Below are 26304 nucleotides of genomic sequence, written 5' to 3'. Positions count from 1 at the left end.
AACTAGTAAGATTTCATGAACACCAACAACTCTGACAAGGTTATTTTATTCTTGAAAATATCCATAATTGACCCTTTGAATTCCAACAGCTACAAACAGTGGCATAATACAAAGCAGATTTCAAAATAACTGTAGTCCTGCTCACCCGAATAAAGAAGGACTTGACCATGCTATTGGCTTTTTTAACTTCTGGCTGCCCTCCATCAGAATTAATGGCTGCTTGAATTATCTTCACAATATCATCACTAAAATCCAGCTGCAAGAAAGCCACAAAATTTTGCATCAGCAGGATTATCTTCTGTACAGCTACATCATTCAATTAACTTTTAAGGCATCACATGAACTTCCAGGTGAGTAGAAGACTGAACCAAAACATTGACTTCAGCAGAAAAATAATTTGGCTGTGAAGAAGCAATCAGCTCTGTGCAGTTGCAAACTGGCTGGCAGAATTGCTGCACAAACCAATCCATAACTCTAAACTTTCTTCTTAACCAAGAGCAGGCTGATGACAGATTTTAAATCATCTACACTAACTACCTCACAAGGATTTGGTCAAAAGTCTAGCAACAGCATGTTTGCAATGGAACTTTGCAATATACATGTCTCCTCAAGACTACGAGATGTGTAGAAGGAGGAAGGGGAAGAAAAAGTAATAAATAAATAAATAAAATAATTTAAAAAGGGCACTCCCTGCAAAGAAAACTGATCAGGTCAACATTAGCATTTTATATAAATGACCCCTAAACAGATCATCCCTGCAAACATGAATTGGTTTCCAGAAAACTGACTACCACCAGTGATATTTGACTAGGCTTTTTGTTGGAACCTGCACAAAAAAGGATGACCTATTCTGTTCCCACGAACACAAAAGACTAAGAGCAAAAGCAGTTTAACCAAGTATCACTGCTGGTTAAAGAGAAGCATACGACAGTGTAAATTACATGTCTTTGGGCCAACATTAACACGAGTGCCAGCCAGAATTATTTTTAGCAGTACATTAACCTGTTTCCTTGTTCATAAAGAAAAGGCTTAAGCATGCTCAGTTATAAATACCACAGGTCAGAAAACAGTTCAGAGGCTATTATTAGAATAGAGCACTACAACTCTGACATACCACAGAAGTGTAACCTCCTTGATCCATTTTTCTTTTTACTCCTTCCAGATCCAGAGGTTGCTGCTCTTCCTGTTTACTGACTTCTGTTAGGACAGGAGGATCGGGACCTTCAGGAGAGCTTCTGGATGGTATGCTCTCTTCTGTCTCAGGATTTAAATCAGGTGGTTTTGCAGCCTGTTAACATCAGCAACCAGACAGACAGACATTGGCTATTGAAGCGTGGCTGCTACTCATAATGTATTCCCCTGTACGTTCATAGGCACAGAGATTCTCATTAACACCAAACAGAGAAGACTCAAGTTCTGAATTCCCGTCCAAAACACAGGGACAAAAATAAAAAGATTATAACCAGCTTTTTGCAGCTACCTATAAGGCACACAGCAGGACAGTGATCAGCCATGAGGATCAACTTGATCAACATGAGCTCACTTCTCAGCAGTCCTATTTCTGAATATGTTTTTCAAGACTAAATGTATTTCACCAGAGACCTCAATTGCCCCATTCCTTGAATAACTTTACCACCCTATTTTTCTTTTATTCTCAAAAATCATAATCATGGATATCCACTTCTCTATTCTCATAGTAATGAACAATTTTTTTAAAAAACAAACAAAAAACCAAACAACATGTACTGTGATTTAAGTACAATAAAGTTTTGAGTATGATGCACAGCAATACCAGAATTAAATCAAAAGCCAGGCAACACTTCAAGCTGGACTATAATTATAGAACATCCGGAGTTGGAAGGGACCCACAAGGATCATCAAGTCCAACTCCTGGAAATAGGAAGTGAGGCTTCAGCTTACCTGCCTATAACGCAGCAAGTGGCTAGTAGTTCTAGAGTTCAACAGGGCTGTTAAAACCTGTTTTAAAGAAACCTGCAGCTCCTTTTCCAGTGCAAGACGCCATTCTGCAGGATGCTGTTCTGTACAGTTAATGCAGGTGTATGCTACACTCTCAGGCAAGTTAGAGAGTATCTCATACATTTCATCTGGAGACAAAAAAAAAAGAGCAAATAGTAATCTGAACTACTTTACTGAAGGACAGATACTGGGAAAAATCCCTACTCTGTATAGCACACTTACTGTTTAAATCAAACACCCTCTGTGTAACAAAAGCATCTTGTGTAACTCATCGCGTGATGCCGCGTTTGAAACAAGTCCTAAGCTTTCAGGATGTCACTGATACATCATTCCACTTCATAGGTATTTTTCAAGCAGATCACAACAGGTGAGGGTGTTAATAAAACACTCAAGGAGAAAGGTCTAAAATTGGATTGCTTTGGTCTATTTGCTGCCCCATGTACTTAAGTGGTGAGGAGATATGAATTTGACTTACCAGAAAGGTTTTCACATTTGGAGTGGACCCAGCGGTCACATTTTCCACACTGCATCATCTTACTCTCATAGTCATCATCATCATAGCATTTGTCACAGAGAGGACAAAAATTTCCTGAAAATAAGATATGATTTTACCAGAAGCTCAACTGTCACACCTTAAAGGCTCGATGGTTACTTATTGGTGTGCTAGGAAATCAACTCTTTGAAACCAATACAGTTGCATCTACTTTTACAGCACTGAAATCAATGGCCACAAAAAACAACCAAACAACCCCCCTGCCTGAAAGACTGGTTACCCACTTTTTTGTGGGGTGTGATGAGACTAATAAAATACTATATGAACTAGCTTTACAGAGTAGAATGAAAATTGAAAAGATATACAGGCAAGAAATTAAGTGGAATAGTCAAGATTTTTTACCCTGAGATTTTTCCCCCAGCGTGCGCCCTCCTATGCTCAAAGGCCTTATGCACAGTAACTAACATAAGGATCAACCACTTTACAATACAAAATGTGCTGTTTTTAAGCCAGAAGACCTTTAAAATACCTTTTTCTTCAAGTGCTGCTTCAAACCGTTGATCAACAGGTCTGTAATAACTGCTTTATCCGGTACAGTGCTTAATTGTGAAGTCTCAATTCTCTCAATAAAACAATAGTTACTTTCGTTATGCTCTGTAAAACGATGTACGTGGTTTTCCTACACAAACAATACTGCTCCAATTCACAGCCCCAACACTAGGTTCCCTTTCTGTTTGTACCAGTGATAAGCTCACCAGCCTAAGGCTCTCATTTCAATCTCCACTGACATCATCTCCTTAAAGGACAGGATCTTAAAAGGTACCAGCTGTAAACAATTACAATTTTACATACCTTTCGCAAAGAGTTTGGCACAATCATGACACAGTGAAAAGTCGTGAGACCACTGCGCATCCCACCCCTTCCCTGGTGTTGTTGATCCACAGCTCTTGCAGCGAACACATTTGGTACATATCTGGAAGATAAATATGTTTGGCAAGAGTTATTTGCTTTTATCCATTAGCTTTTTTTTTGTACTAATGATACATTTCATAATTTTATTATTTAACGAGTGCTGATAGCTTATACAACAGAACAAGGAGTTCCAAACAACAGAATTTCCACTATAAGGAGAAGGGCTCCCTCCCTTTATGGTAAGATGGTGCTGATGCAAAAAGAGGGGAAAAAAAAAGTGCTTCACATTTGCACTTAAGAAAGTATCAACATTCCTTTCGCATAAGAAAGCATATATAGGCATATATAGTTATGACATTCCTTCTGACATAAAATATGAAGTCTTACTTTATCAGTTTTCCAACTCTGAATACACCGTGGTAGAAAACTCTTAAAAACTATTAGCAACAAATACGTTATAGGCAAGGCTTTTGCACCTCTTTAGAACAAAACCTTGAAAGACATAAAGTAGGGCACGAATCCAAACTGTCTCTTAATACCACTATCAACTGGTAAGTTTGTTAACAAAGTAAATGCTTCGATTCTGAAGACCTTCTTCCACGTTCTGTGACTATGATCAGAAGAATTACTATAACTAAAAAAGGTATAATGCCTTGATAATGTTACTTGTTCAAGACCCATCTGCTTTACCACAAACCCACCTCATCAAGAAGCCTATTCCCAAATGCATCTTCCAATGCAAGAGGCAGCCTTCCTTAAACTGATAAATCAGTGCACTGGAGCAAGTCAACTGCAGCACTTTGGCCTGTAGCATTATGATCAGTTAAGTCAATCATCCCCAAAAGAAATTTCAAAAAATCTTACCCAAACTTTCTTTTTCTTGGTGGGTTTTGTTGGGTAGTTTGGGCCCAGGCACTCCGGGTGATAGCTGTTTCGGCACTTATTGCACTCCAGCAGCTGCTACAAGAATAATAGGAAAGAGTATTGGAACAGAAACCCTAAAAAGGATGCAAAATCTTGGACATTTTCATTTTACATTAGATCCCTTATTTAGGGAAACAGGAGAAGTTGCAACTAAGTGAACTGAGATAAATTCACAGCCGCACGCAGCAGTCTGCACACAGAGTGTGAACTCCACTGTCTACTGTCCGAGTTACCAGCTGAGGGTGAGAGCAAAAAGCTCTGGGCACAGCGCAGAGAAGCCTAGCTGGGTCACTTGGAGGTTGGGGTACCTTGGTGGCCTGGTGCTGTCTCCCACACACGTGGCAGAACTTGCAGCGACGACAGCACCAGTTTTCCAGCTGGTCCTCCAGGGGCCGCTCGCTCTCCTCTAAGCAGAACTTGTGGAAAGGCTCACAACAGACCTGACAATACACAAACTGCAAGGGGGAGAGGGCGGTTTTAGCAAGTCAAAACCTTTTCTTAATTCCCAAACAAGCCCGCTTGCACTCCTTACTACTTTGAATTCTGCTTTACAGCTGACAGTACAAGAATATCTATGAGTATATTTTATAGGGGAAACTGAGTGTGTACTTCAGATAACCTAAGTACATGCCTGTCTACACAGATTATGCATCTACCAGCAAATAGGAGTCTGGTACCTTTTATCTACATTCTCTGAGTACTGGTAAATTGGTAAAGGCCTACAGGCTTCTTCAGGATTTCCCTCCCTCTCTGTAAGACAAGCCAACCACACCCAAAGAAACATTTAGTGGACAAGGAAGGCACATTCAGAGCAAAGAGACATCTTTCCCTCTGTTTAGCTTGTATGGGCCATTTGAAAGCTCAAAGGATCCTCTACAAGGACAGACATACTAGAAAAAGCACAGTCCTTAGGGCACAAACACTGCAGGCACAAGCAGGACAGAGGAATTGTTTGTTCACTTGAGCAACTGACTAAGAAGGGGATGGCTCCACGTGCCACTGGACCTCCATAATCCCCAAGTGCATTGCTGTTCACATGAAGAACTTAACCCCATTCTCCTTGAGTGTTGTTCGCCTTTTCTAGAGTGCTAGCATCACCTTCCCAGGACAGCTAGTCTGAACATTTTGAGAAGATGCCTGTCTTTTCCTGGAAATGCATTTAACAAATCTTAAGCCAAAATTCAGCTGTTTATACAGCACCAAAACCTTGCCAGTCACGTTTCAGTACTGGTCTGCAACTCTTAGTAGATACAGACATACCTGGGAAAATCAACACTGCCTAACACCATTTCAGCAAAACTGAGCGATCTTTCCAATTTCAAGGTAACAGAAAGCAAAAGCCACTGCTTTACCTCAGCTGGGGGATTCCAAATTACATTTAAGAAGAGATGCAGGGGGCTCTTGAAAATGCCATTCCTTATGTCTAACAGAGTTCACTTCTAAACTAAGCACCACAGAAGTTCTCTAAGTGAATTCAAATACCTTCCATTTTAGTATCTTAGGGCAGAGTCTAGCAAGGACAGGTTTACAGGTATTATTTTAATTTCTTCTGTTTTATGGATTATTATTATTATTTTTTGGTAACAACATGGTGCTGTAACTAAGTCATCAACAGCAGAACACAATGCTTTACCTCCACATGTCCACTGCTGGCACAGAGAAAACACACCACCCTGGGAGTAATAGGTACCGAGGTCACGATGCCTAACCCACCCATCTCCCAAACATTCTCCACTTCACAGTCCTCCTGAAAGTACAAAAGGATACATCACCATGCAGAATAAGGAAATACGACATCAGCATAAAGTGCTCACATTGCTGTGTTATGCATTCTGTTTCTGTAATTAGGCGTTCTAAAACAGAAATTATTTTAAACTTTTATCTTGGTTGTTTTATAACATATATTGCAATAGTTACAACTTGGTACTGTTCTTGCCAAGAGAGTTCAGTAATACACTAACTTTCTCTCTACAGAGAGCAAGCCTAAAAAGCACGACAAAGTTTTTCACAATTGCACGATTATTACTAAAAATGAAATTTCAGAATAATTACACTTTATTAAAACTTCATATTTGTATAAAACACTTTTGAGATCTCACTCTAATCTCCAGTATTAACACTTATAGATGGACTGAAAAATTATTAGGAAAATGTTAATTTTTATTATTTCAACACTGTAAAAAAAAATAATACATGATTTATCAGTTTAAAACCCCAGATATACCCAAAGTATTGTGAATTACAAATTACTAACATTTTCCCCAAATCTTGTTGACTCAAGTTGAGGTAAGGTTTTTATAGTTCCATCTTAATGGAATAATTCTTCATAAACCTCAAATTCTTGCTCATCCTCACATTGAGGGTTAAGGTTTAAAGCTTTAAAGTCTCTCTTCATCCAGTACTCTAATTATAAGAAAAAAAAAGGCATAACAAACTTCTAAAAGTCATTCATGTCAGAAAGGTTCCTATTTACAATTCTCACTGAACGGGACCAGACATACAAACTTAGAAGTCACTGTCAGCATTCTTGAGGGACTCTACTTCCAGTGTTTAGAGTCAGTTAATATTCAAATACTTAAAACATTTTGTCCTCTACCTTGAAATCCACTCGGATTCTGTGGACTCCATCTGTAGGTGGCTTTTGCTTGGAACTGCTCCCATTAGTCAGAGTACTGAGCAAATTCAGCGTGCTGCTTTCTGGCTTGCTTATAGGAGGGGGCTTTTCCTAGTCAAGTAAAGGAGCCTGCATTAATCCCAACCCCAAACATTAAAGCTTAAACAGCATTTACATTAAACACTACACATAATTCATATACAACAAAACAAAACAAACACCCTAAACCAAGAACAACAAAAACCCACAGCCAAACCATCACAAAATTAACGAGTTGCAAGAAAGTAACCATTTTGCAATCAGTTTTAAGAGCATTCCACACACAATTAAATTTCTAATTCAATTTGCTGCATTTTCCCCTAGCATCGTGTTATTCTCTATATTATCAGTGCTGGTTTTTTAATTTGCTGCAGTAGGGCAACTCTGGGTATAAGTTGTACCTACCTATACATTTATCTCTGAGATTTAAATATATGAACTATTTTTTTCCATAATGAAGTTGTTTCTAAGACAAAGGTAGTTCTTTATTTATTTATTTTTTAATGGACAACCTGGCCTTCACTCCACAACATACAAGTCTTAGAACAAATTAACTCCTAAGCTGGATATAGACATGTGGCAGGTAATTTTGTACCCACATACTGACATAAGGTAAAGCCTAACATCTGTATAACTTGCTCAAATCACAGGAGTCTACATGTTCCTCTTTGATAGGATTGAAAATGTCTTTCTTTTTAAATACCACAAAAGATCTTGAGTAGCGTTAGGAGTCAAGCTAGATCAGTCTTAAATCAGCATCCCAAGGAAAAGCGACAGAACTGAATTCCTATAGATATTTTAAGTAAAAAGCAAAAGGGTTATGTCATACAGTTTTACTTTCTAGATAGACAAAAGATTCAGGTTCTCAAAATTTATTGACTGTGTACAAAAAGCAGTATTCACCTTTTCTTTTGGTTTCTGTTTCACAGGGAAAGTTGGACGGGGAGCAATTTTTTTCTGTTTGTTTTGTTCTGTGCCTAGGAAGGGGGGGAAAAATTATGAGTATTTCAAGTAACTAACAGCAACCTGTGGAGAAGAAAAGGGAAAAAGTCAGCTGTGTAATGAGAGATGAATTTTAGACTGGAATTTTCCCATCGTCATTGGTGGTCACCAACTATGACTGGGGCAGTCTCTGCAAGGTGTGGCCAGTTGAACTTGCTCTGCTAAAAGTCTGAAGTGTTCCAGGTGTAAAGCAACAGAAGTCCTGGAGCTGCCTTTTTGTTCACTTTCCATGCTGTTCTGTACTATGTGCAATAGTAGTTTATGTTTTTGTAGTAGAAAAAATTACATTCTTGTTTCACATTCAGACTGTAAACAGTCAGTAAACTTCACAGCATTGAAAATATACTTCAAGGTTGCCAAGACTAAATGACTAAAAATCACATTAAAGGTGTTCATCTTTCTTCCCGTCCCAATGTATAATGCAGTACAATAAAAGAAAGCCAGTTCTAAGCAAAATTCCCAAAATAATTTGCTTTAATTTCACCAGGTTATAAAGCATTTATCAGTTTTAAAATCCAACAGATTTTAGCAGTATTACTACTGTTACTTAACATGACTCAAACATATTGAAGATAAACAGTCCCATTTACCTATTTCTGGCTGTGGAGTCTGCTTTTTCTTAGGCTCAGAAGTGGTAAGTTTAGGAGCTTCTTTTTTCAAAGGTCCTGAGCTTGGAGGCTGAGGAGGGAGCTGTACTGGCTGAGATGTTTGTTTGCCAGTCTTTCTGGCACCAGGTGCAGGGACCTGTTTGGGCTCCAACAGAGGAGTAGAGGAATTCCCATCCTCGTGTTTCTCCTCAACTGGCTTACGAGCAGGTTCACTGCTCTTCTTTATGGCATTGTCTTCTCTTGATAAAATAGTTGGAGGAGTTTGTTTCTGTCCAGAGTCCAATTGGTTCTTTCCAGAATGGCTTTCTTTCTTTTCATTCGTCTTGGATTTCTTCTCTTTCTTTTTTGCAGCTACAAAGAAAAAGCATCAATAGATTAAAGCAGCTATAACTGCGCAACTTCAAATAGTTCACTGCACTTTTAAGATTAGGAAACAAACATTTTGATTATTCATTCAATTGAAGAAATAACTGTACTCATCCAAAAAAAAGTCAGTAAAATTAATGTACTTGTCTTATATTACAACCTGTGTTCTAATACTGTGGGCCTCTATCCTGACAGACTGGTAAGCAAAGTACTTATGTGGTAATGCAGCTTCACAGCTTAACTGTGCAAAAGAGAAAGCAGACTTAGCATAGAAAAGTTTAGGGAATTCAAGACAGCCACCTGGCCACTGTCACACTAACATGCAGACCTCCAGAGGTCCAGTCCCAGGATGCAGGGGTTTAGCAAAATACATACGGTGGCTCACTTAAGCCTGATGTCAGAGACAAGGAAGTGCCAAGAGATTTATCAGCCCCCATGTCGTTCAGAAACAGAAATATCTGAGAATTGGTTCACCTGAAGTGCTGAGGGGAGACTGATCAGCTATCCGCAGCAGTTCCCTACAAAAGGGAGGAGAAACTACAATTCTAGTGCTGAAAAAGACAGTTATGGATTACGGACGCTGTCTGTACTCACGTTTCTCCTACAACTTTCATATGACAACAGCAGAACAGACAGGTTCCCTGTTAACATTTAATTTCACACTAAACTTTCATAGCTCAGTGTAGTTGCAATGACAGCATAAAAAGCAATTTAAGATAGGAACATTTCTTTCTTATCCTACACTTGAGCCAAATCTTTCAGCCTACCTTTAGCTTGCTTCTGGAGATATGCTTTAGAAGGCATCCACTGTAGATTCTGACATTTCCTCATCCTACAAAGAAAGAATATGTTGTGTAATCACATATTGGAAGAAAAATGCAAGCACAGAGAGAATTCCATAAATATTCAATTTTTTTTTTTAAGCTATCATCAATACACTCCCTTTCTTCAAATTATTTTTCCCTTTTTCAGAGGGAATATTTATAATAATATTTAAAAGAATATTATTTTCCTGTATTTTCCATGTTGTTTTCTGAACTCTCAACACAATTTTGCGGTTAATAAAGCTGCTTATGTAATAACTGATTCGCTAATGAATCCCTTATCAATTCAATTTCTTCAGTATTGGCATTTAAGTAATATCAGGATACTTCTAAGAACTCCAAAACCACATCAAACTCTCTCAACAGTAGTTTTTATGTAATCCACAATGAGGTCATTTCAGCCAAAAAAATAGTTGCTCTGCTTATATGGTTTGGGATAGATTTGGTGTAATCAAGTTTTTAAATGTTCAACTCCTATTTTTCTCATGTCTCATTCCAGATGATTTTCAGTGCTATGCCAGGCTCTTCAAAGTGGGGAGAATAAGGTATAAGTGAACTTCAGAAAAAGAAGGTCATAAAAGCACACCTTGATTCTAGATATATGCTCCTCAATTAAATTGCTTTTAATTGCTTTTTACTGTGATCCACCCTCAGCCCAGGCCAAATTCATTCCAGGCCTGCACGACAGGGTTAAATCTGTTGTTTCCTACCTCAGAATGTGGATGTGCTCATCCTACTCTGCATAGGAATTAGCTGAAGAATTTCTCACATGCACAAACTTACTTGCAGCACTGCTTCTTTATATTACGCCCACCAAACTTGGGTTTGTCCAGACAGTTAGTACAGACACCACAGTCCTCTGGAACCTGGCAGCCTGAACACTGCCCACAGCGCCTCGACCGTCGCCCCTTCTTCACTGGTGGTTCTTGCTGTGTCTTGTTTCTGGTTACCGGCTTAATTGGTTTGATAGGTGGAGCAAGAGGTTCTGCCTCTTCTGAGCCGGCTATTGATGACTTATCTGTCAAAAGAAATAATAAAAAATCTAATGTGAATTCACTGAAGTCATACAACGTTTCAGAAGCATCTAATGAGCTCATGGAATTTCTTCTATTAAGTGTAAGTTAATATACTATCCCCTGTTAATTGCTCGATGTCCTCATCTTTACAGGTTCAGATGTAGCCATATTTATTAGAGATGCCACTAACCCAAGTAGTCAAAGCAGACCTTCTGTGAATCCACAAGTGAAAACTGGAAGTCTTCACCTACCATCATTCCCCATGGAAGACAGTATCTTCTCTCGCTCTTCCCATGGTAAGGCACTCAGAGTGGGCATGTCGTCAGGAAACACGGCTCGCTTACGACCCAGTGCAACAGCTGCTCTCCTGCAAACATGTTTTATTCGTGGTCCTCGGACTGACGTTTCTGATGAATCACTCTCTTGTCCCTAGATTTCAGAAAACAGACAGTATTCCTAAGAGAGGTACAAAAACGAGACCGGGCCACATACAAAAACTTCTAAATAACCTAAAAAGAGTTAAATTATATCTCCGCTTGCATTTTGTAAGGGTCAGGATAAAAGTAAAGACTATCAGCCTTCTAAGCCTTGGATATCCAAGGGAGGATAAACTCAAAAGGACAAGAAGTTTTACTCATTTGGAATTACAAGGTAAGTTTCTACCTGTTACTGGACAGTGAACTCACTCATGAAGCCATACATTATTAGGGCACTGACATCAGAAATTCAGAGTTGACTGGAATTAGGGTAAACAGACTAACATTGAGCATTAACTGATCTGTCAGATCGATTTTGTAGCAGCAAACCTTTAAGATGAGGGGATAGTGTTTACTGAGGTGATAAAAGAAATGCAGCATTTTAGTACCATTTTTCACATTTTTAACATAGGATTCTAACATATTTCCTAATACAGAATTCCACCCAAAGACTTAACTGCAAGGGCTTGGGCTTCTTAGTATAAACATGCCAGGCATCCAGAAGCACACATTTATTCTTTCCGGGGACAAAAGCTTAAGAATTCTTTATTTAAAATATGCACTAATTTTCAACACTAACATTATCTGGGAAAACGAACAAAGAAAATCCTCCCTGAAAGTGTGTTTCTATCAGAAAACATCTACCTTTCCGACAGCTAAAAAGGACTGCAGAAGACAGTGGTTTTGGGGTGGGGGAAATGGGGAGAGGGAAGAGAAGCCAGCAGTAGGAAGCAGTCCTCCAAGCAGATGCAAAACCCCAATGGATTTTACTCCTTCCCATAAGTAACAGATCAGATCATCATAGGGTAAAGTTAAAAGAGAGAGAGAGACCAAGATCAACTCATCTTTAGAAAGACTATAGCAGTTTGCTAGAACCATGCTTTTAAAAATGCCTATTGATGCTTACTTTGCTTAGATTTACACAGAGAAACCTAATGAACAGTTCCACTGCACTGTTCTCTAAAAATGCACGCAGCTCCCCCTTGAACAGTAGCTTTCTCTCCCCCTCAACTTCTGCCCATGCCTTCTCATTTTTGTATCATTTACCATCTGTTGCACTAATGGCTACTTAGCTTGGCACATTAACTCTTCACATTCACGATATGAAAGATACGTGTGACTGTCAGTGCAAATTCAAAGTGAATAAAGAAAAAAAAAAACGGGAAAAAAATACCTGTGCTTTTGGCTGATCTGCTTGTTTGAGGGACTTGCTCTTCTCAATCTTGTACAGCTGGGCTTTTGCTTTTTTCAGAAGACTGGCTACCCTTTTGTCAGTCATCGGCAGTTTGTCTGCTTGAGCCAACATAGAGCTGATGGAGGAAGCGGAATGTTTAACAGTGCTTGATGAAGGAGTAGAGAGACGCAGAGCTTTTTCTTTCTCCAAAGATGGCACAGTGGGGCTGAGGTCCAGATCTGATTTGTCCAACCCCCCTCTACCTTTCTTGGATGTTTTGGTTTTGATGGCTGTTGTATCTACCAGAGCAGCAGTAGAAACATCTGCCACGGGATCTATTGCTGTAGACTTCCTCCGCCCGGCAGTTTTTTTTGCAGAAGATGATGCTGCAACATCTTCACTGACAACTTTTTCTTTGGGCATTTTACCTACAGGAAACAAAGCAGAGCTACTCTGAATTTCAGACCCTTTTCTCCTTTTCTCTTTCCTTGACTCCCGTTTGTTCTCCTTCTCTCTCTCTCTGTCTTTCTCTCTGCTCTTGTCCTTCTCCACACTTTTATCAGCGTCTTTATCTTTGGACAGTTCCTCTGTCGCCCTGTCTTTGTTTCTGCCTCTCTCTGTCTGGGGACTTGGAGTGAACCAAGGAAAGAGAGGAGCAGGACTACTAGATGAGAAAGGCTCTGCTGGAGTGCTAGTCTGCTTCCTTTGTCTCTGGCTTCTTTCTGCTGATTCCCCAGACTGCGTTAGGGAATGGGAAGGAAAAGTAAAAGTTGAATTTAAGGCACTAGTGGCAAGAGAACTAACAGAAATGCTAGTTAATGAGGAAGATACAGAAGACTGTGGGGTGAGAGTTGTCAGGTCAGAGGTACTAAGTCTCCCACTTCTTGTCCTCATGGAGTGCGAAGGAGATCTGGGTTCTGAGCGGATAGGGCTAAACACTTTTCTCTTTCGTTTCCTAGAAGAGACACCTGTTGCAGCGGTTCCTGTAGTGGTTCGACCAACCGACGAGGGCAAAGTTACAGATTCAAAGATTCTGGAGTGGGCCTCGCTTGGAGTGAATCTCGGAGCTCTCAGCAGAGGACTTCTCTTGTGCATATCAAATCTTGTTCCAGAATGAAGAGAAAACAGCCGTGCTGGAGCTGTAGCACCTGGTGTTGAGAAGCCAGATGCAAAGCCAACATCCTCCGGTGTCAGTGGTGGGGGTCTGAAGTTATCAAATATTGGTTTGCGAATAAGCCCCTCTTTGGCATACTTTGCTGATGAGAAGTACTGTGGTTCTGACCTGGAATGCTTTAGAGAAGTCCACCTAAACGTTGGCTCTCGCAGAATTGATTTCCGTTTCTCTTGCATTGGTGCAGCAGACGTAGGAAGAAAGGGGGAGGCTAACGGTATGGTAGGAGGCATGAGCCAAGGAGTACGGTCTGAGATGCTGGAAGCGGGCTGTAGTGGTGGGGGAGGAGTGAGCAGAGGGGGAGGAGGAGAGGACGACGACTGCTGCTGCGGCACACTTGGCAAGGCTGAGAGTTTTTTAGCAGTCCTCTGGCCAAAACTTCTTTCCGTTATCGAAAACCTTCTGTTTCTCCTATCGCTGTTATCGTTCTCAGGGGACTGAGAAACAGGCAGAGGTGTGTGAACTTCTGGAGTATTACTGCGTTCCTCAGAAAGCGTCTGCATCTCCTCAGAAGCCTGAGAGTCTGTAGACGTATCAACGCTAGGGCTGCTGGACCGCGAGGAATCTGAAGACATCTGAGATGAATGCTGAGAAGCAGCACTGGATTTTTCACTGGATCCGCAAGAAGTAGCGCTGAACCTGCTGTTTGGTGTGGATTCTAGTCTGGATATTTTAATAGGAGGGTCATAGTCTTCATCTTCAATGAACCGTTTGGGCGTTTTAATAATCCGTGAAGAGATAGCGCTTACGACCGGCATAATGAACTGTCGGATATTTTTAAGCTGGGTTCTCCCCTTTCTGCCCTGCAGTTTGGCTGCTTCTTTCTCAATCTTTTTTTGCGCCCCCTTCTTAGCCCTCTGCAAGAGTTGCTTAGCAATTGTTGCATCCGTCCTTTTTGTAGAAGGTATAATCCTAACAGGCTTAATCCTGCGCGGACTCTGTCTGACAGCAGTCTTTTCTTCCTTTGTGAGAGGTGGCGTGCCATCCTTCTCTTTACGTATCCTTTGGGGTTTCTCCAGCTGCGAATTTATGACTAAGGTTGAGGAAGTCTTTAAACGTTCAGAAGACGGTGGCCTCCCTCTCCTGCGCACAATCTGAACGCTTTTCCTCCCGATCTGAAGTTTTGCCCCAGGCTTAAATTTAGATTTCAGTGGAGAGAGTTTACTAGTTCTTAATTTCTTAATTTTAGTTGCTTGCTGAAACGTAGTGGATGGCGACCTTTTGATCTTTTTCAGACTCTCTTTTTCTTCTTTGCTTCCCTTCTGAATATCTGATGTGCCTTTGACTTGTGACAATTTGAACTTCACGCTAGTAAGTGTTGGAGGTCTTCCTCGTCTTTTTTCCCCACTTTTCAATTCCTTCTTCTTTACTTTCTCCATGGGTGTGGTTTCAGACTTGCTTGAAGGGGAACACACTGATGAAGAGTCTGATAGTACAGCTGAACTTCGGTCAGAACTGCTCCGGGGCCTCCCACGAGGTTTTCGTGGACTAGATTTAACTATGAGGGAAGTAGAGAATGGAGAGGACACGTTAAATTTATTTCTCTAAGTGTTGGCTCAGCTTTATCCAGGTCACACAAGTATTTACTCCGCATAAATCACGACTAAATTGCCAAAAACTTTTCAGTTCATCAACAAACAAAAAATTGATCAATCCATGTAAAGACCTCCTTCACAAGCCTCTTCTTGTAAAAAAGGAGATTTAGATAATTTTTTTTTTTAAATGCAAGCTTGCCTTTCTACAACAACCACATATGCCATTGCACAAAACCACCATCAATACAATGGCAAAAGAGAATGGTAATTCATAAGCAGATTTGTAATGTTTCAAATGCACTAAAAATTATTTTAAACAGAACAAAACGGATCACAGTTGAAAGGAGAAAAAAGAAGTCCCTCTTCACTAGTGCCATCCATCTAATGGATACGTCAGTAAGGCAAGAACAACATACAGGGGGAAGCTGATGTAAGGTATCTTACTAAAAAAATGGTTTTAGTTCTGAAATACATTTAGCATTCAGGACTGCAGTTGGAAGGATCAAGCAGATGTGCATGCCTTGATTACTCACCTCTACCAATGCATTTCACTCCATACCCACCAACCCAGCTATTCCAGTTCTGGGTCTTCACACAGCTCTGACAATGTACTTCATTCTTCATCTGAAACACCCTATTAGTATGGCTTTCCACAACAGAACTTGCTGGCAAGGCCAAACCAAGTAGAGTATTGTGGTGAGAGCATTTATTGACAAGAATCTAAATCAAAACCAAACTCGTTTGTGTGCATCCCGTCATGCTTTGATCCTACATTTAGAAAGTTTCTTGAAAAAAAAAAAAATAAAATACAAGAACTATAGCTTATCCTTAAGCGTTCTGTATTTGTTTTGTTAAAAAAAATATATAATTGAAGGTTCCAGTTACAGGAGATGAGTTTATTGAAAAATATTAACATGTTCTACATGGGATTTTTTATTACTGTTTCTTAAGATTAAATTGTTCCAACTGCATCTTAAATGGAATTTTGTAAAGAAATGTTTACTTTTGCACCTCGTGACTACTTCTGTCTACCCATAGCTGAACACATTCCTGAAACTAGATCCTAACCATTAAGATAGCTGCCTCTTTAAAACACTGACTTCAGGTTTCAGATACCAATTTCATCAGTATAACTCTTTTACTCAGCACTTCCCTGTTCCGCAACAGATCAGATCTAAGAACACCACAATGACAGCATCCCAAGCTAAGCTGAATCCAAAGTGTGGTTATGGCCTTGATGGTGGAAGAGATTTGAAACAACAAACAGGAAAGACACGACAAAACCACCACAAAGCAGCACACTCAGACAACATCCGTTCCTGCTGCATGCACATACCTGTGGGGGACCTGGTGGGACTTTGTACTTTGACTTCTTCATCTGAACCAAAACCTAGGAACTGTTCATCCTGCAACAGATAAATAGATGGAAATTGGAGGATGTGGATACTAACATTTAAACACACTTAACCGTTATCAAGGCATGAAGAGATGCTAGAAGATTTTCTCTCCCCAGGTAACGTACACACATTTGTTCTTCAAGCAAACAATTACTAAAAAGGAAATACCACTTTTCTTTATAGATAGATCAATATGTATGTATTTGTATACATAAAAAAAGCAGTTATAGCTTACAACTAGACGATGAGGAGGAGTTATGGGGAAAGAGAGGACAAGTTCCTATGAAAACAATCCTTTAACGCCTCAAATCTGCTGCTCGTGTCAAAGCACCAAGAACAGATCACTCCATGGGCTAGCGGTCAAAGTACCCTAAGGAGCTACTTGAGCTAAACAAGCAAACAGCCAGCACACATCTCCGCGTTTATTTTTGTAGTACCACTGTAGAATAACTTCTTCCAAACTCATTTAAGAGACCGGAGGAGGCCCAGCAGCAGCCGAGGTCTCTAAGTAAGCCCGAGTGCCCCGGAGGTTCGGCAGGGCCTCTGCTCCCTGCAGCCTCTCCCCACAGGCCTTGCCCCTGCTCCCAGAGCCAACAGCAGTGCTCACAGCCTCTGCAAGGAAGCGTACAGTTTCGGGGCCTCTTCCTTCTATTTTAAAGGTTTTTTTAACCTGACAGAGATGACAGAAATTGTGAAGACTCGGGAATAAAACCACTGCAACAAGCGCTGTAAGAAGGCCAGGTGCAGGTTACAAACAGAGGAACACTGACCTGAGGCGCAACACAGCTAGGAAACAAACTCAGGCTAGAAAACATCGATTTTTGAAGTGACAGCTGATTTATGAAATGACATTTTTTGATGCAGCAAAGCCCATCAATACTCCGATTTGATGCTACGGGCGCTCTGTGCAGACTAAGCCATTTTTTCCAGGGAGCATGCAGAAGCGTAAAACCTCATGCCGTGCCACCAAACCCTGCGACAATCCATTTTCATGCCAACCCAGGTTTCCTGATGCACTTTCACCTCAAGCAGCTACGTCCTCCTTTCTTAAATCCCCTCTCTCCTCGGAGGCCGGCCACGCCACGTGTTGCTCGCTCCTTTCAAGCGCCGCACGCCCCGGCTGCGTGCTCGGAAGCGGCTCCCTGCTCTGCTCTGGAGGTGCCACGGCTCGGCTGCACGCCGCCTGTAACACCCGGCTGAGAAGGGAGCCGTGGCTGAAGGCTGCCAAGCGCATGCTCCACGCCGCACGCCCAGCGCCGCTCCCACAGCACGTGGGCGCGCGGCGAGATGTAAACAGCGTGCGCAGGGCTGCGGCCGGGGAAGGGGCCTGGCGCCAGCAGAGGGGATGCTGCTTGCTGAGATATCAGGCTGAAACGCTCTCCACAGCGAGGCAGAGACGGCAGGCAGAGAAGCCGCAGGCTGCGTGGGCACGGAGAGGTTCAGAAGGGTATCGGGAACGGCCGCCCACCCTGAGCGATTTTTTCCGCATTAGGCTACCAAGAGGGGTACCTGCAGAGCTCTCAAAGACACAACGCGCACATCGTGCATCTTAGGCATGGGGAAAGGCCAAATATTCATACAAATAACGCTTACTTGTGTATGTGTGAGCACGCTTTCCCCAGGAAAACAGAATTCAACGCCACAAGCAGGAGATTGTTAAAGCAACAGCCTCCTGAACAAGAGCTGGGAAGAATACCTCAGCTCTAACTGCAGACGTCAGGGCAGGGAGTGTGCTGCACGGCAGTGCTGAGCTGCCCAAGAGCAGTGCTGCTCCAGCAGACCGAGCTGCAGATCTCTGAAATCCTGGTTCAGCCCCTGCCCTCCGTGCCACACCATCCTCCCTTCAGAGTTCAGCCATCGGCACCCCGTTCCTGGCCTTGCGATGGGTTTCACCCTCCTTCTTTTCTTCCTCTGACATCTCTGTTAAATTAACTGTCGCTCCCACTACAAAATCTTTATATTATTTCTTCCTTGTCCTCCTGTTTCTCAACAGATCACCAAGTGATGCTCCATGCTGCCTGCAGTGCTCTTTCTGCCACCAAGTCCCAGCCACCGGCACTGCTCCACCACCCAATCCCACCCCCAGCCAGCAGCGCTCGCTGTGCACCTACCTGGCCTGCTCTGTATTTTACCTGTTTGCATCCTGCTCGCCTGAAACCTTATCTGCCTCCTCACGGACTAAGACAGACACGCACTCGAGCTAGGGAGGAAGTATGAGAAACAAGCAGCCAGCTACAGGCTCCGGAGCAGAGTGCTCTTCACAGAGCCAAACTTAAATGTAAAGAAAATGCATCTCCTTGCTGAGAGGAAGGCTAACAATAACTACTGATCCTATAGGCCACTTGGTGGAAAATATAGCAATGATTTCTTTCCACGGAACAATTCAGTTTGAAGGCTCAGCTCCAATTAAACACCCCCCAACGCTTCATTCACTGGCTGCATGGGAATGGTGCTGAGCAGCCCTGGTTCCAGATGCACGGTGCTGCAGGGGGAAGGAAGGCACACGTCTACAGGAACCGACCCTCACCTCTGCAGGAACTCACCCCTCACCTCTGCAGCTCCAGCCTCGTCAGCAAAGGCAGATCTGCTCTCATCACATCTCCAACAGACCGTTTAAAATACACGACACCATGTGTCCGTGGATATGTATTGGTGTTTTTCCCCAGAAGAGTAACAGATGCAGACTTTGCAAGACCGAATAACTTGCCTATCCCTGCTGAGAGAGGCAAGTTTAACTTCAGTTAAAATAATACCTCGCTCCAAGACCAGTTAGTGGCACTCGACCTCCGTGTGTATGACATCTGCTGGTGGTGAACTACTGCAAACCTCAGGCAGCAAAAACGGAGATGCCCGTAACATTAAACGCAGTCTCTGGGCACTTAAAACTTGCAGCTTTTAAAGAACAGCGAGAACCACGTCGTGATCAGACACAAAACACTGCTGGAACTGGAAAAAGCCGTTCTATAAAACCAGCCTTAGTGGAGCCGTGTGTGACCTGCCTGCTACAGAGCACCGAGGGACACAGCTCCAAGCACTGAGGGCAACCCCTCTGCTTCAGGTTTCTGTCGGTGGTGGCACTAGAGCCCTAACACGGGAAGAAAGTTTGTCACCGCCTTACATACACAAAACTTTTACAAGCTTGCAATTAAAACCAACCTCCCTTGCAGTAACAAAGTTGCAGAGGTGTTAGCTCCCAGCAATAAGATAAAAGAGCTGTCCAAGAGTCCTGAACTGCACCTGCCGCTACGTTACAGTAGCTGCCAGAAGTGCCTTTGTATAAAAAAAAATAATAATAATCTGGGACTATTATTTTGTCTGAGGCTATTAAACCAACCTGCTCTATTTTGCCAGCTGTACGCCCTACCCCACAGCTGGAACCTGCGTTATTCTCAAGCTGATCACTGCAGGTCCCTTCCAACTCCGGCTATCCCATGACTCTGTTTTACTTTTCCAATGGGATTGATGAACAGATTGATAAATAAATAGATTTAAAAAAAATGAATTCCTTTGGCTTCATTTCCAGCGAGAAGCAGCCAGAGCTGTACGTCATTTAGGTTTGTTCCGTGCTGCTCCTGCCCATATCACTGGCCTCGTAGCTTGGCAGAACGATGAGTGAATGAGAAGGCCCCAAAACCAGCACGCACGGGCAAGGCTCAGCCACCCCGTCGGCCGGTCCGAAGTCAAAATTCAATTCTGGGGCAAACGAAGCAGGAACGGGCACTCCAGTTTTTCCAGAAGTCGCCGTAAAGCACGACAGATGGAGAGTGATTAAAAACCATCATGGGTTTGAACATGACCTCATTTACCTGGGAAAGAATAATGCAGCACCAAAAGGTCGCTGGGGATTATAAATCAAGGCAAGGCTCGCCTCTCGGGCAAGGCACAAAGGCTCGCTGAGCAGGCAGGGGCCAGCTCCTGGTGGTCAGCAGAGCTCCTGCATCCATCCCCACAGCAGCCTAAAGCTCCGAGCAGGCCAACAAAGGCTTCTCCTGAAGTCCCCTGCTTACTGCAAGAACTGAGAACTCCCAAGCACATCTCTATCTCAACACAATCTACCAGAACCCTTGAACAAAACTGCTTTGCTAAGGATTTCTGATTAAAGGTCCCAGGGGAAAGTCCGGCCCCAGATGCCAAACTGCCCCCCGGTGCCGGTGTCCTGATCCACCTAACGGCCTGGCCCAAATGGCTCTCACAAAGGTTTAGTTCATTTTAAAGGAAGCATTGATCAAGTCACTGCTTTATCTTCCTATTCACCCTTTTGATTTCAGCCCCAGTTACGCAGCACCTCAGCTTCTCGGAAGGAGACGAGCTGCTGGCAGGAACCACAACACCCACCGGGCTGTGCTGGGGGGAACGGGCATCCTTGGGGTCAGCAGACAGCAGCCCCTGGGACGAGCACCGGGGGCACTCGGAGCTCCAGTGGGAGGCAGAACCCTCCGGTAGCTCAGGGAGAGGCTTCAGCAGCGATTCCTGGCGGCACAGCACCGTTCCCAGACAGCAGAGAGGACTCACTCACACCAGCAGGCCACGTGTTGCACATCCCGGCTCCATCAGTTCGGGCTCTCCACACAAACAATTCTCGTTTCCACTTCCACAACAGGAACATGTTTCAAAGCACCTGAGAAATGCTCCTGTTTTGCTTGCAGTGAGCTTCCAGTACCACTACTGCCACCAACTAGTGCCTGGAAACATCTCACACATGCACAAACAGCTTCAACAACAGCAAACTTTGGATTACTGAAGTATCTCAAAGGCTGGGCTACGTTTTCTGGCTCGTTTCAACGAAAAAAAGTTCACATCACATTGAAAAAAAGATCACTTCTTTTGTGATCCCTTTTGCAGCATCCCCAGCTTGATGCTTGGGAACTCACCCGCTGCTGTGCACGGGGCTGAACCCTGACAACTTCCACACTGACAGGAAAACGCAGCGAGGGAAAAGCCTCAGGGGCTTGTGCAGCACGGCCACCTAGCTCAAAGCACGCAGCTGCTCAAGAAGCATCCCACTTGTCCTTCACTCAGTGGCCCCCAGTGCTGAACACAGCAGCCAGGTGCAGCATCTCCCCGCTGAGTCCCTTTGCCTGCCCCTTCCCAACCAACCCTCGGCCCAGGGAGGAGATGGGGGTGCCTTGCAGGAGGTGCTGCATGCATTTTACTCGGGTAAATCCAACTTTACGTTCCCTGCCCGCTCGTGGAAGCCAGCAGCACTGCTCCCGTGCACTCAGCCCGTCAGGAGGATGAGGATGCAGCCTCCACTGGGAAGAACTTGAAAGCCAGCTGAGCAAGCTGAAGGATGAACAACTGACCGAGACACAAAGACTTTTTTTCATTTCCACCACATGTGATGCAGTAAGATCTGTAGTATGGCACTCTGATTACAATAAATAATAATAATAACACCACCACCACTAATAACAACAATAACAGAAGGGCAGTGCAACATAATCCTGCAAGAATCTGCCCTGTGAATTTTCCAGTTGAAGGCAGAACAATGTCCAAAAGCCCCTGGAGCAAAGGGGTGGGTGTGCACTGCTGCTCCATCCGAGGCTGCCTTACCTGCTGCGAGGAGTGACACCACCTTGATCCTCACTTCACAGCTCAAACACCCAGGCGGCTTTGCAGCGACCATTCAACATCAAATTAGGAAAGGGAATTCCGAGGCAGGCAGAATTTTAATGCCCACGTGAAAAATAACTCATCTCCACGCTCAGCTCCGGCGTTAAGCAAGGCAGGGAGGCGGCAGCCACTCCTCCCAGCACGTGGAACTGGTGCTGTTTCAAAACAAGGCGGCCACCAGCGAACATCCAGGGCTAAGAGCTGCTTCGTAAAGGAGCCTGGTCCATGGGCAATGGCAGCAGTGCTATGAGGGATGCTGTCAGTGCTGCTGTATGGCACCTCAGCCCCCAAGGCTCTGCAGCTCGGTGCTGACTTTTGGCCTGACACAGGTTTCTGAGGGGAAGTGTCACCGCACACCTGACAGCACAATAACCGTGCCAAAGCTCCGGTGAGACTGCCGGGACGGGCAGGGAGCTCTGAAATGACAACTGCACCGGGCAGACAGCACCTCCACAGACTTCCCTTGTCACAAACTGCACACGACAAGTCAGGAAAACACCATCAAATTCCCCTTAGCACTTAGGCATCACTCCCATCACACCGTACCAATGCCGCTGTTCTCAAGCAGTTATAGTTTAACTAAGCACAAAATCCCCCCCCGCCGGCTCCTGCCATGCCAAAATCAAACACCATAATGCTGCTCCCTTAACGCTAGCTGGTTTCGAGATAACTCAGTGAAAAACTGAACTAAAACAGAAGTATTCATACAAAATCATCAAAAATCTGGGGGATATGCAGCGACATCCCCAAATTCAGATACTTCTGTATTAGAAATCAAGCCCACTACATTCTGCAAAACGTCCAGGGAGACGAGAAAGACTGAGTGAAATACTCGCTCTTGACTTCTACTCTTCTGTTATATCCCACCAGATTCTTCTGTTAATGCACAATTCCAGCAGATAGGCAGGGCCAGGATGCAACACACCACTCGGGAACAAACCAACCACCCCAAAAGGTGGCAGAACATATATGTGAAGCACAACACAGCTTCCTCCATGTTCCTTTGGTGACCATGCAGCCACCCGCTCCTCAAGGGCTGCAGGTGGAACCCACACACTCAGTCCCCAGCAGTACCAGGGCTCTTTGCACATCCCCTGCTCCTACCGCTTAAATACCTGGTTTCTAGAGCATCAGAGAAGGAACCAAACAATCCTGTATCAGCAATGGGAAAATTGAGCCAACGAGACCCCCCAGTGCTCAAGAGCAGCTGCTCCTGGTCCACCCCAACACGAGGAAACTGCAACTTCACAGCAGGACAAGGGATGCTGGGTCTGCTCCTTCCCTGCCCATGAGCAGTAAGATCGGTATCAACCTACAGACAACCAGCCACTGAGCTTATTTCCCACTGTATATAATATTTGACAGGTTTCAATAGCTAAATAGAAAACCTAAAAAGATCTTCAGATCCAAGAGATATTTCCTTCATTAGCTGCTGGTGCCAAGAACGTATTTCAACTATTTTGAAGCAAAGATGCCCTAAAAGCAAAACTGCCACAGATCTTTCAAAGATGCCTTTGACTTTTGAGATGCAAAGGCATGCTTTAAGGCAAATGCAATGGGAGCAACAACAAAAAAATAATAAAGAAAGATCCAATGTCATCAAAAAAAAAAGGAAAGAAAAGAAACACAACAGGTTGCTGACCCCCCCCCAAAAAAAAACAAACAAAAAACACCAAAAAAGGACAAAAACCCAAACACAACCTTTTCAAGTTGTTAACTCTGTGGTCAGATGCATTAGCGAGGTTTCAGTCATTGCTGCCACTGAACTACCTCGAGAGACACTAACTTCTTTCAACCGGGCACAGCAAATCCCATTCAACCTTGGCTATTACAAGCAGAGCAGTTTACAAATACAGCAAACAACCATCTTCAAGGTGTTTGTATTAAACAAAAGGGATGCTAGCAGGCAGCCCGAGCTGAAGCTGTAACTACCGCGTTCATTAAGTTAGCAGCGTTCCCAGATCAGCTCTAAGTTTGTAAATCCAGCCCCCCCCAAGCATCGCTGCTGCTGGACCAGGAACGCTGCAGCTCGGAGATGCTTGAGCTCAGCTGAGCTCCACTTCACCTTACCTACCAAGAAGCACCGAAAACAAGCCCAGAAGTAAACAATATTCCTGTACATGCCTTCATAACCTCCAATATCATCAGCGATGAAAAAGGAAAGCAACTGCTTCTTAAAAGGGCGACAGATCCACAAAGCACAGCCTCGCACGCTCTGCACCTGACAGTCCGCCTTTAAAGCGGAGGCAGAAGGAGCCTTTCAGCACCAAAAGCCCTTTCCTCGTACAAAGGAACCGGAGGATCTTCCTGCCAGAGCAAGGACCCGGCTGGCAAATGCTGCGAAAGGAGAAGCGCGGGCCGGGAGCGCTGCAGCGCGTAGCGAGAGCAGCACGGCCCCATCATGTCTGCCCTGCTCTGGCAGCGGGTGGGCTGGCGTTACTCCTGCTCTGCCTGCCTGCCCGCCTGCTCGAGGAAGGCTTCGAAAACGAAGGCAGGAAGGAGAACGGCTCAGAAAAATTAAAAAAAAAAAAAATTAAAAAATTAAAAAAAAAAAAAAAAAAAAAAGGGGAGGAAAACAAAACCCCAAAGCGGCAGCAGCGCGAAACGCGCATCCTGGGGCGGCGAGGGGGAGCACGGGGAGGGCTGGGGAGCACCGGGAGGGCCCGAGCTCGCAGCCCCGGTGGCTGCCACCCCCCGGGGCCCCCCTCCGGGCTCCGTCTGCTCCCGGTGCAGGCCGGGGCGGAGCCCTCGGAGCATCCTTCCGGGGGTGGTGGTGGTGGAGGGGGGGGGCGCAGGTGCCGCGCAACACCCGGGGCTCTCCTCACCCCCCCACCCCCGTTCTTCCCGTTGCCGGGAGGAGCAGAGCAGCCCCTCGCCCCCCTCTCCCCCCTCACCCTCCTGGGGCTGCCTCCGAGCCTCGCCCCCCTCCCGGCCTCGTCGCCAGGCGGCTGATGGAGGAGGCGATGTCGGTGGGGAGGACACCGGCGGCAAGTCGCGTGCGCGGGGAGGGACCGCGGAGGAGGGCGGCGGAGGAGGAGGAGGAGGAGGACGAGGAGGGGGGGGGGGGGGGGCGCTGGGGGCTGGGTGCCCGCCACCCCCCCCGGCGGGCTCCCGGCCCCTTTGTGCACTCCCCAGGCACGGCACGGAGCGGTGGCAGCGGTAGGTGTGTCCGGAGGGGGCCGCGCGGCCAAGGGGGGGGTGTGCCCGGAGCGGGGCGGAGCGGGGCTGTGGCGGAGCGGGCCCCGCGCTCCGGGCCGCGCCGCGCCCTCCTCTCCCTTCCCTTCCCTTCCCTTCGTTTCCTTTCCCTTCCCTTCCCTCCCTCCCGGCCCCGCTCACCTCTCCGCTGCCCGCCTCGGCCCCGCAGGCCGCGCGGAAGCGCCTCAGGTTGATGCCGATGGCGGCCGAGACCTGCAGCGCCGCGTCGAAGCCCGGTCCCAGCCCGGCCGCGGGGCCCCCGGAGCCGCCGCCGCCGCCGCCGCCGCCGGAGCCCGGCGCCGCTGCCCCGCCTCCCCCGCTTCCCGCCGCCCCGCCGGAGCCCGGGCCGCCGCCGCCGCGCTCCCCTCCCTCGCCCGTCGCCGCCGCCGCCGCTTCGGCGGCTCGCAGGCTGCGCACGGCCGGGACCCGCAGCCGGGAGCCCCCCAGCCCCCGGCGGCCCCAGCCGCCGCTGCCGGGCCGGGCAGGGAAGCGCCACCGACCGCTGTGCGCCATCTTTACTGTGAGGCGACGAGCCAGAGAGCGGGGCCGGGCCGCGCCCCGCGCCCTGCATAGCGCTCCGCCGGCCCGCGCGGGGCCTGCATAAGGGAGGCCGGCATTCAGCTTGCGGGGCTCCGCCGCGCCGCCGCCCCGGAACGCGCCTAAGCCGCGCCCGCCCGCCGCCGGGCCTGCAGAACGCCGGGCGATATCCAGGGTCCCGGGCGCGGCCCCCGGCGCGGCCCCCCGCCCTGCATAGCGCGGCGGCCGCCCGCCGTGACGCGCGGCGCGGGCCGTGAGGCGCCGCCGCCGCCCGGGACCGCTCGTGGGGCATAAACGAGGCGTAAACGAGCCCTGCCCAGCTCCGGGGACCGGCCCCGGGCCTCAAAGGGCACCCCCGGCCCATCCCCGGCCCGGCCCCGCAGGTAGGTGCGAGCAGGCCCGGCCCCGAGCGCCTCCCGCCGCCGCCTCAG

The 26304-nt window shown here is 45.7% G+C and overlaps 1 protein-coding gene across 3 annotated transcripts in view; it reads right to left on the bottom strand.

Moving 5' to 3' along the window:
- KMT2A (lysine methyltransferase 2A) overlaps nucleotides 1–25864 on the bottom strand; it is a gene marked incomplete at its 5' end in the record, with an annotated part of 45913 nt that extends 20049 nt beyond the window's left edge. Inside the window, 18 exons of one of the 3 annotated variants that reach the window (XM_082778092.1) lie at nucleotides 146–256; nucleotides 1115–1288; nucleotides 1921–2105; nucleotides 2453–2566; nucleotides 3323–3443; nucleotides 4247–4342; nucleotides 4615–4761; nucleotides 5940–6053; nucleotides 6903–7031; nucleotides 7863–7936; nucleotides 8552–8920; nucleotides 9703–9767; nucleotides 10543–10777; nucleotides 11027–11204; nucleotides 12426–12853; nucleotides 13394–15094; nucleotides 16468–16537; nucleotides 25478–25849. In XM_082778092.1, coding sequence (XP_082634218.1) covers nucleotides 146–256; nucleotides 1115–1288; nucleotides 1921–2105; nucleotides 2453–2566; nucleotides 3323–3443; nucleotides 4247–4342; nucleotides 4615–4761; nucleotides 5940–6053; nucleotides 6903–7031; nucleotides 7863–7936; nucleotides 8552–8920; nucleotides 9703–9767; nucleotides 10543–10777; nucleotides 11027–11204; nucleotides 12426–12853; nucleotides 13394–15094; nucleotides 16468–16537; nucleotides 25478–25849 — 4683 coding nt within the window. Of the gene's footprint in view, nucleotides 1–145; nucleotides 257–1114; nucleotides 1289–1920; nucleotides 2106–2452; nucleotides 2567–3322; nucleotides 3444–4246; nucleotides 4343–4614; nucleotides 4762–5939; nucleotides 6054–6902; nucleotides 7032–7862; nucleotides 7937–8551; nucleotides 8921–9702; nucleotides 9768–10542; nucleotides 10778–11026; nucleotides 11205–12425; nucleotides 15095–16467; nucleotides 16538–25477 lie in introns of all 3 variants that reach the window. The other 2 variants (XM_082778091.1, XM_082778090.1) reach the window with 2 other exon arrangements.
- Nucleotides 25865–26304: the final 440 nt, after the last annotated feature.

Source organism: Aythya marila (assembly GCF_965140915.1).
Source record: "Aythya marila genome assembly, chromosome: 23".
NCBI lineage: Eukaryota > Metazoa > Chordata > Aves > Anseriformes > Anatidae > Aythya > Aythya marila.
The sequence above is the reverse complement of the archived record's forward strand: the minus strand, read 5'-3'. Positions and strand labels throughout refer to the sequence as shown.